Source organism: Arvicola amphibius, chromosome 3 (assembly GCF_903992535.2).
Source record: "Arvicola amphibius chromosome 3, mArvAmp1.2, whole genome shotgun sequence".
Taxonomy (NCBI): Eukaryota; Metazoa; Chordata; class Mammalia; order Rodentia; family Cricetidae; genus Arvicola; species Arvicola amphibius.
Genome location: NC_052049.1, coordinates 47734286 through 47744191, shown reverse-complemented (window position 1 = coordinate 47744191; position 9906 = coordinate 47734286). Strand labels below are relative to the sequence as shown.

The 9906-nt window shown below is 45.3% G+C and overlaps 1 protein-coding gene across 2 annotated transcripts; it reads right to left on the bottom strand.

Moving 5' to 3' along the window:
* Nucleotides 1-7679: 7679 nt before the first annotated feature.
* On the bottom strand, nucleotides 7680-9354 carry Cartpt (CART prepropeptide). Of its 2 annotated transcripts, none has more exons than XM_038324341.1 (3): nucleotides 9196-9354; nucleotides 8682-8804; nucleotides 7680-7787 (listed from the first exon to the last, which is right to left on the bottom strand). In XM_038324341.1, exons 1-3 carry the CDS (start codon nucleotides 9352-9354, stop codon nucleotides 7680-7682), a joined length of 390 nt encoding a protein of 129 aa, XP_038180269.1. The 2 variants fall into 2 exon arrangements, with proteins under 2 accessions (XP_038180269.1, XP_038180270.1); XM_038324342.1 differs by having other exon boundaries at nucleotides 8682-8765.
* Nucleotides 9355-9906: the final 552 nt, after the last annotated feature.

Sequence of the window (9906 nt, the reverse complement as noted above, 5' to 3'; positions counted from 1 at the left end):
AACTTGATAATTTTGCTAATGCCCAGACACAAACAAGGGCCGTGTGCAGCCCACAAAATGCTAAACATTTCTACCCTTCAAATAAAACGAGTGTCTGCTACATCTTCACCAAGTACAGTTTCAGTCTCGCTGTGGTGTGCTTTTGTTAGAGAAAATATTCATTGAAGGGCTTGGAGACATGACTCCGTGGTTAAGAGAGCTCGCTGCCCTTGCAGAGGGCCCAAGTTCCTTTCCCACCATTCCTATTGGGTGGCTCACAGCTGCCTGTAAGAGGCCAGGAGACCCACCACCTTCTTCTGGCCTCCATAGGTGCCATACATGGAACAAACACACAGATGTATACAGAAATAAAAACAAATAATTTTTAAAGGTGTCATTTGTTTTAGTAACAAAAAATACAAGAAAAGATAGGGGGTCAAGTGGTGGTGGCACACGCCTTTAATCCCAGCAATCAGGAGATAAAGGAAGGCAGGTCTCTGTGAATTCAAAGCCAGCCTGGTCTACAGAGTGAGTTCCAGGACAGCCAGGGGTGTTACACAGAGAAACCCCATCTTGATAAACCAAAATGAAAAGAATGTGAAGAGAAGGATTCCATTAATAGTGAAACAATACATTGAAATAAAAATACTTTTAAAGAAAATATACATTGAAAAATCCCACAACAGACTTTACCACAAATAAAATAAAATTTTACTGTCTGCTGAGCCTGGGTTTTTCTGGGTTTCTAATTGTTAGAATGAGTTTAATACACATGCGTGTGTTTTTGGTTGTCTGTAGCTCAGAGTCTGTCTCTTGTCCCTCACTTGTATTAGTGGCTTAGCCATTTCTATTTTAGAAGATTCATGAGCACATGTGCCTTTGGGGTTCTATTGCTGTGAAGCATCATAACCAAAGCAACGTGGGGGAAAGGGAGTTTATTTCACTTACATTTCCATCACTGAGGGAAGTCAGAGCAGGAACTCGGGGCAGGAACCTGGGGGCAGGACTTGGAGCAGAGCCATAGGGAGTACTGCTTCCTGGTTTGCTCTCCCTGGCTGCTCACTGTTTTTCCTTACACAGCCCAGGACCACCTGCCAAGGGATGGCACCACCCACAGTGGGCTGGGCCTGCCCACATCAATTATTAGTCAAGAAATTCCCTACAGATTTCGTCTACAGGACATTCTGATGCAAGTATTTTCTCCACTGAGGGTTCTCTTCCCAAATGACTCTGGCTTATATCAAGTTGACAAAAAAACGGGCGGTGGTGGCGCACGCCTTTAATCCCAGCACTCGGGAGGCAGAGGCAGGCGGATCTCTGTGAGTTCAAGGCCAGTGTGGTCTACAAGAGCTAGTTCCAGGACAGGCTCTAGAAACTACAGGGAAACCCTGTCTCGAAAAAAAAAAAAACAAAAAAAAACAAAAAAAAAACAAAAAAAAAAAACTAAATTGCACAACATGTATGTAGTTCTTTCCTTTCTGCAACCAAAGAAAGGACTCTTTGGTTTTTGTTGTTTTGGAGGAACACTTCTTACCAGTAAATGTAATCCTGCATATATTTGTCAAATAAGAAATTTTGATTATTTGCTATGTTATTTAAAAAAATTTTAAATGTGTATGAGTGTTTTGTTCACAGGGATGTCTATGTACCACATGCATGCCTGGTGCCTGTGGAGGCAAGAAGAAAGTGTCAGATCTCCTGGAACAGGAGTTACAGACCATGGTGAGTTGCCATATGAGTGCTGGGAATTGAACCCAGGTCCTCTGGAAGTTCATCTGGTTCTTAACTGCTCAGCCATCTCTCCAGCCTCTGCTATGTTAATTTTTAATCACAAGAACGCAAATGAACAAAGAAAGAGAGAAAATACTGACTACTGACAGAAGTTGTATTTTAAAAGGTTTATTATATAAGTATATATTTATATAAGTATATATATATTTATTTATGTATATAAGTGAGTGAGTATATGTAAATCTGCACCATTGTATGCAATACCCACAGGGGCCAGAAGAGGGCGTTAGCTCCCCTGGAACTAGAGTTACAGTTGGATGTGAGTCACCATGAGATTATGTTTAGTAAAAGTAACCAAAAAAGAAGCCAACTTTAAGAGAGCATAACAAAAACACAAAAGATTATTAGAAATGTTGTCAGGAGGTAAAGTTCCAGCTTAGTTATTTATTAATAAGCCCTATGTGGCTCTTCCCACTCAGTTAACCTAAGTTAGGGTTGGGGTACCCCTCACAGGCACTGACCTAGTCAAGATCATCCCTCCTAGGCATAGCCAGAGGCTCATCTGCTTGGTCAGTCCAGATCCGGTCACAATAAGTATCAGAGTTAGTAATCATCGGCTAAGAGAGAATTATACTCCAACACCAGCTTGACAAAAAAGACTGGAAGCTGAGCCAAGGACAGCCACCCCCTCCACTGTTAGCCCTGCTTTCCCTTGAGATGCTCCTGACCTTTCCTTTCACCCAACATCTGATCAAGGTCACAGCAAACGCCTGGAGTGGGGGTGGGGTCAAATGACCAAGGCACAGGGATAGTCACTGTGACCCTCTCTGACATCGCTTTCTGAGTCTATGGTGGTATTGCTTACTTTTCTGTTGTTGAGAGAAAAAAAAAATGACCAAAGCAACTTATTTTGACTTATGGTTCTAGTGGGTTAAACTCCATACTGATGGGAGCAGCATGGCAACCGGAACAGGAAGCTGAGCGTTCACATCCTCAACTGTAAGCATGAAGCAGACAGGACAAATTGCAAATGTTGTCAGTTTTTAAACTCTCAAAGCCTGCCACAAGCGACACGTTTTACCAACAGGGCCACACCCCCTTAACCTCTCCAAACAGCACCATGAACTAGGGAACAATGTTCAAATACATGAGCCTCTGGGGGACATTTTCATTCAAACCATTGCTAGGTTATCTTTTGGTTCCTTTTGTCACCGTCTCTGTCGCCTTTGAACTTCTGAGCATCCCTCCCACTGGCTGGAGTCCTCTCCCCTTTCTTATTCCCCTAGCCCTTTGTCTTGATCATGTCTAGGTCCTTCTCTTTCTATTTTGAGAGCAGACAGTGCCATTTGGTCCCACTATGATCTTTGGGAAAGTTCTCAAGTTGTGGCTTTTGGGGTGTTGTTGTTGTTGTTGCTGCTGCTGCTGCTGCCGCTGTTCTATCTGTTCTCACCACTGGGTTATGAGCTCTGTGAGGACGGGCATTGTCTGTTTTGTTCTCCATTATGCTCCCAGCACCTCCTACATGAGAGCAGAGAAGTGGAAGGAATGAAGAAATGAGCTATATACAAGCAGCCTCCAGACAGTGTTCCAGAGGCTTCTGGAAGCACAGCAAAACTTGACCCAAAGAACTTACTTAAACTGCACGGGTTTAGCAGGGAATTGTGCCCGTGCTTTCCACCTTGGCTTTCAGGAAGCCAATGCAGAAAGATCTTGAGTTCAAGGCCAGTCTCTCAGTAAACGAACAACTACAGAACCCAAACTCCCTTTCCAAACATCAGTCCCAGAACTAGGGTGCCAATATATCTTATCAAGATTGGAAAGGGGCAGAGAGGTCCATGGGTTCACAATGTGCCCCACACAGCCTCCAGATTCTGGCACAGAGTAAGACATGTGATAACTATAATTACTGTGGGAAGCAGAGAAATCACCAAAAGGGAAAGTTCCCAGGAGCTTCAATACATTACTTGTTGTGAGGCCCACTGTTTTGGGTGCGTCACCCCTCCACCTTATAGCACCCCCATCTCTCCTACGGAAGCTTCTTATCATCACCAGCCAGACCTGCCAGCCAATCTCATGCGGTTCCTGGGCTTCATTTGTGGGTGACTCCCTTTCTTATTAAACCTTTCTTAATCTTCAGTCTTCTTTTCTTATATCACAGAGACTTTCACTAATTAAACACAATGACATTCTATTTGAAGAGGAATAATAAAATGAACAAAATAGAAAGGTAAAGTTACTTTTAACGAGTCATTTATAATTAAATGATGTTTTTCATCCACGTAAAATGTCACTCACACCATGAGTTTGAAAGCTGGGCCCCCAGATAAAATGTTTGGAAAAAGACTTTTCACATCCAACCTACAAGGTCTGGATAATCAACTGCTCCTAGCATTTTCAATTCTCTTTACTCTTTCTGTTGCTGTCTGATCAAAAGCACGTTGCTGAGGAAAGGGTTTTATTTCAGTTTACCCTTCCTTCAGTGTTGGATTGGGATAGTATGCTGAGTCCTCTAACACCAATTAGCAATAAAGGAAATGCCCCCAGGCCAATCTAATGGAGGCTCTGCCCCAATCCAAGCCCCCTATTCCCAGATGTGCCGAGTTGACCACCAGGATTAGCCATCTCGTCTTATTAAACAAGAACAAGGAATGACGCCACAGAGCTGGAAGTGAGGGGAACGAGTTATCCCCTTCTTTAAACTTGACATTCCTCCAGGATCTCTTGCTTTGGGGTAAACCTTCTGGGCAGTCCTGTGTCGTTGTCTCCAGGAGCTCAGTCTGAGCACTTATCAGTGACTAAAGCTATATCATCCGCAGACTTAGCGTTGGCGTGAGTAGGTACCCTTAAGGGAATCGAGAAAGTTAGGGTTTGAACTGACATGATTTCTGGGAATGTAGCAGACTGTGAAACTACGGACTGTTTGTAGTGCTTCAGGGTTAAAACACTCCAAGTTATAATCACAAAGAGTCCATCACAGGGGGAATCTAATGGAACTGTATCTTCTAAATCACACATTGGCCCCCACTGAGCCAATTTCTACCAGAGTTCTTTTGTGTGAAACCAATAACCTGTTGATACCAAGAGTGACATGAAAGGAAAAGATAATCAAATAGATCAAAACTAAAAAAAGTCACAATTTAGGACTGCATGATCAAATTCTATAATCTCTCTTGGCTTCTGTTTTGTACTTTGAAAGCTGGTAACTGTATCTGCTTACAGGATTAATTAGATTAGGCATGCTAACGAAAACAATTACGATGTGATGGGGCAGATGGGCACTGCACACAAAGCTGCTTCCTACTTGCGCTCTCCGTCTCTCCGTGACTCTGCAAAGAAGCTGTTCTTTTAATTCTGCTATTCTGCGTGTGCCTCTTGAGCTTGGATTAGGAAGCTCTTAGCAACCGCTCCTCTCACTGTGCTATGGCTTGGCTTAAAAGTCACTCACCTGTCAGTGGTGATGTATGCTCTGATCTCAGCACTCAGGAGGTGGAGGCAAGAGCACCCAGGATTCAAGGCCTGCTTCAAACTACTTAGGTAGTTAAGGGCCAGCCTGGGCTACAGGAGAGAGAGAGAGAGAGAGAGAGAGAGAGAGAGAGAGAGAGAGAGAGAGAGAGAGAGACTGTGTGTGTTACGTAGTCTTGTTTAACTTTTGGAGATGTGTCCTCAGGGCAGCACAGAACCATGTTCAAAAGTTATGAAATATAACACTTAGCTTTCTTTTTAATTTCTTGAATTGAAATTGTCTCTACCAATTTCCCCTTGTTCCTCTAAAAACTAAGGTCTAAGTAACATTTTTTTCTTGGACAGAGGGTTTTTCCATAGGTCTGTTGCCTGAGAAAGTGAATTAGTCTCACGCTCTTCAAATATCCGATGCAATAACCCCTATTGTTACAAAGCACAATCTCCAAAGGGTCCATTTTTAAAAACCCGTGCATACTTTCCAATAAAGGAGCTGTCAGGACTGGGATGTAGGTCAGTTGGTAGAGTGTCTGAGCTTGCCTAGCACACATTAATCCCTGGGTTTAATTCCCCAGTACCATATAAGCAAGCCGTAATAGCACATGCCTGTAATCCCAGGACGAGAAGAAATAAGAAAGACAAAGGTTCAAGGCCATCCCCAGCTACAGAACAGTCTTGAGACAAGACTGCGTTACAGGACACCCTGCCTCAAAAAGAATAGAGTTGCCCAAACCACAGTTCTGATTTTCCATTTTGCTTTTGATATGGCTAAGGCGTACAAGAATTGTTTACTGGGTCTGTGATGTCGAATTTCTCTTCAGAAGCCATATCGCTAAAGACACCTAAGTTGTCAGGCCGTTGTTGAGTAGAGCACCATGATTGTGAAAAATTAAATATTGTACATACCATCAAAATTGTCTTGGGCTATCTTTAAGAAAAAATAGCCACTTGGTTTTCTGATTGAATACTCTTTATTAAACGCACTACGCACACGCTACTAAACAGTGTGAAGTCCATGGGTAGGTAACATCACTATCTCTGTGCAAACTCTTACGTTTGCCACCAGCTTAACATCCTGGTGACTATCAGGTAACCCCTTGGAATTTGTCGTTAAGCTTGGTAGGCCTCTAACCATGACCAATCCTAAAGCTAAAGATACTTGATAGCAGCTGATATCTATGCAATACATTTCCTCACTTTGTTGTTGCACGCCTACCTAAAGCCCTCACAAATGTACTTGCTGAATGTATTGATTTATGATATCCTTTGTCCTGTGGATATAAAAGTTTATATATGTTTTTATGTTCCCAGAACGTAGCCACTTGGATTTGGCTCAGAATAAGCCATTTGTTTCCTTTAAAGCAGGGTCCTTTTATGTAGACAGGACTCATTGGTTTACACACACACACACACACACACACACAGTTTTAATAATAGGTTCCCTGTATAAGAGAATACATGTGGCATTCATCTTTCTAAGTCTGGCTTATTTCACTTAACATAATGGTTTCCAGTTCCATCCATTTTCCTGCAAATATCATTTCATTTATCTTTATGATGGTGTAAGAACCCATTGTGTCTATACCATTTAGTCTTCATTCATTCTTTTGTTGGTGTACATCTAGGTTGGTTCCATTTCCTGGCTGTTGTGAATAGTGCAGCAATAACCACAGATGTTCAAGGCTTGCTGCTGAAACTAAGGAGTCTAACTAAAGGTTTTAATAAGGAAAACTCCATAGTCCCAAGTCCAATGGTCTCTACCCCCGCCTGTCTTTCGGACTCTCTGTCTGTCTCTGTCTCTCTGTCTCTCTGTCTCTCTCTCTCTCTCTGTGTGTGTGTGTGTGTGTCTCACATACACACCACCACCATCACCTCCACACCACTGTAGTTAGAGTGCAGAGCATACTGAAGCTGGTGTAACATCCTCCTAATTAATGATCAAAACTCATTGGAGCTGAGGTGCTGCTCTCCCAATAGACAGCTATTTTTAAAATATTTCTCTTTGAAAACAACAGCATGATTAATCCCATTATTCCTACTTAAATTACTTATGGAGAAACAGCCATGCTCTTTAAGCAATTATTAAAAATGCTTTATTATGTGTAATTTGTACATGCTTCAATTTGTGTTGCTTAGGGTAATTTATTTGCCAGGGTGTGATGTCATCTACCAAAATTAACTAGATCTAATTTTCATTCTGACACGCCACATACAAAAATACAGCTTTAAAGCAAAGTTCCTCTTCTTCCCAGAAAGATTCTCAAGAAAGTGTCAGATGAATAAAACGAGAAAAGAATACTCTGCACACATGCCGACACCATGCAAGGCATTACCCTTCACACAGTAACGTCAAATGCGTTCTTTTATTTTGAAACAGCAGAGAGAGAGCCCATACACCCTCGGAGGGGGATGCAGACTTTATTGTTGCTAAAGCCAGGCTCCAGGATAAAGGAGTGCTCCTTTGGGGAAAAGAAGGGGTATGGGAACGTAAGGTGGAGGCTGTCGACCCTTCATAAGCACTTCAAGAGGAAGGAGTTGCAGGAAGTTCCTCGGGGACAGTCACACAGCTTCCCGATCCTGGCCCCTTTCCGCACTGCGCACTGCTCTCCGGCATCACACTGTCAACAACACAACCGGTGGTTATACGGGTCCCAAAGGAGCGGTCTCTTGAGAAGAACGGCTAGACCGCTACCATCACCTCTAAGTACAGTCAGATCCGAAGCCCGTAGAGCCTGAAACCACGGGCTTATAATTTCAGAAAGAGGACATTTAAAGGAAGAAAATTAAATGGTTGGTCCCCTCCTACATTGTACTGCTTTTGGGAGCGACTGCATTTTCAGCTTCCTTTTCTTGTAAATTTAAAGAGGGAAGAATCACCTAGACCCTTGCATCTAAGAAATGCACAATACATTTTGCCAAAACCTTGTTTCTACTTTCTCACTTCCTCACTCAAAGGAAAGCAGAGGTGTGTGTGTGTGTGTGTGTGAGAGAGAGAGAGAGAGAGAGAGAGAGAGAGAGAGAGAGAGAGAGAGAGAGAGAGAGACAGACAGACAGAGACAGAGAGACAGAGGGGGGAGAGAGAGAGAGAGAGAGAGAGAGAGAGAGAGAGAGAGAGAGAGAGAGAGAGAGAGAGAGAGAGATTTTACCTAGAACTGTTCCCACAAAGGTGACCCGTTCTGAAAACTTTTGATCACGGAATTTAAGAAACAAAACAACAACGAAATGATAAAGAAAAGCCCCGCCATGCTTTAGGAGAAATTAAGGGACAACTGCGTAGATTTAAGGGCTCATCCAACTACGATGTTTCAGGAAATACTCCCACTCACATCACGGGACTGTTTTCTGGCTCTAAAAGCCTGTGTTCCCTTACACTTAGGGACCAGGGAACAAAGGGCGACAGCAGAAGCAAAGCATCACCTGAGCTGCTCCGCCACCTGCTAGAGTAAAGACCCTGTGTAAGATGGCAGTCCTTTCTCCTGCAAAAGTAAGGGAAGGATGACCCAGAGCCTTACCATGGGGACTTGGCCGTACTTCTTCTCATAGATCGGAATGCGTTTACTCTTGAGCTTCTTCAGGACTTCCTGCAGCGCTTCAATCTGCAACACAGCGCCGGGAGCCCGAAGTTGCCGCCTTGGCTGCGAGCCCAGCGCAGGTGCTCACTTTCAGCCCAGTTATAAGGAGCCCAAGACACACAACCGCGGGACTCGGAGGACGGACAAGTAGGGGGTGGAGTGGGGGGATAGATGGTGATGGAGAGGAAGCCCTGCGGGCGAAGTCCCTAGTCCTGACCTCACCCCCCAGAGCCTCCAAGGTACACAGTGCCCAGAACAGTCACAACCAGGGATTCGCTCGACATGCAACCCGTAGCCCGTGGACTCAAATATCTTTGTCTGATAGCGAGTACCAGGACTTTATTTTTTAAACAGGGCTCCAGGGACTCAGCCCTCCTGGTGGGACAGGAGCGAAGGAGGGACGCAAGGGCCCGGCGGCAGCCCAGGGGGATCCCGAGGCAAGGGGGATACTGACCAGCTCCTTTTCATGGGACGCATCCTCCACGGCAGAGTAGATGTCCAGGGCTCGGGGCTGCAGCTCGGCATCCTCCTGGGCACGGACACCCAGCAAAGGTAGCAGTAGCAGCAGGGCGGCGCCCAGGAGGGGCAGCAGCCGCAGGCGGGAGCTCTCCATGGTGCTGGACCTCGTCGTTGCCGGGGCACCGCGCTCTCCTGCTTCTTATAGCCGGCTGAACCCGGTGCCGGGAAGAGGGAGGGGGCGAGGAAGGACGAGGGTGTGGAGGAGGGCCCGGGTCAGCCGTCTGTAGGCAGCGCTCCGCTGCCGTTTGACGTCAATGCCCGCCGGGCTCCGGGAGCCCGGGAACGAGGCTCTGCGCACAGATGGGATAGAGCGCAGAGAACAAGACCCCGTGCCCCAAATGCTGTCAGCCCCGCGGCCAGAGACGCTCCCTGAGGGCCCAGAGCTGAAACTGAGGGGTAAAGGGTGAGGGATTGGAAGCGGGAGGGCCTGTGAAATGGAAAATGCCTTCGGGGCAATGAACAGGCAGAAGAGTTGCTTCCCTTAGCTTAGCGGTGGTGGATGCGCCACAGTCTTGCTTTTAGGCTCTACCTTGCTTCTCTCATCCCCAAGGTCGGGCTGTGGCAGCAAGATGGATGTGTTGCTTCCAGCAGGCTCGTTTTCTGAGCACAATCCTAGGCAAGCTAGGCGGGTGAGGGAGACAATCAG

What these genes read in the sequence shown, in the direction of transcription:
- Cartpt (XM_038324341.1), bottom strand. Translation starts at nt 9,354, where the DNA reads ATGGAGAGCTCCCGCCTGCGGCTGCTGCCCCTCCTGGGCGCCGCCCTG. An exon ending in CGTCCCATGAAAAGGAGCTG is followed by an intron (nt 8,805 to 9,195) that starts GTCAGTATCCCC and finishes CTGGGCTCGCAG; the next exon opens with CCAAGGCGGCAACTTCGGGC. An exon ending in AGTACGGCCAAGTCCCCATG is followed by an intron (nt 7,788 to 8,681) that starts GTAAGGCTCTGG and finishes TGTTGTTGACAG; the next exon opens with TGTGATGCCGGAGAGCAGTG.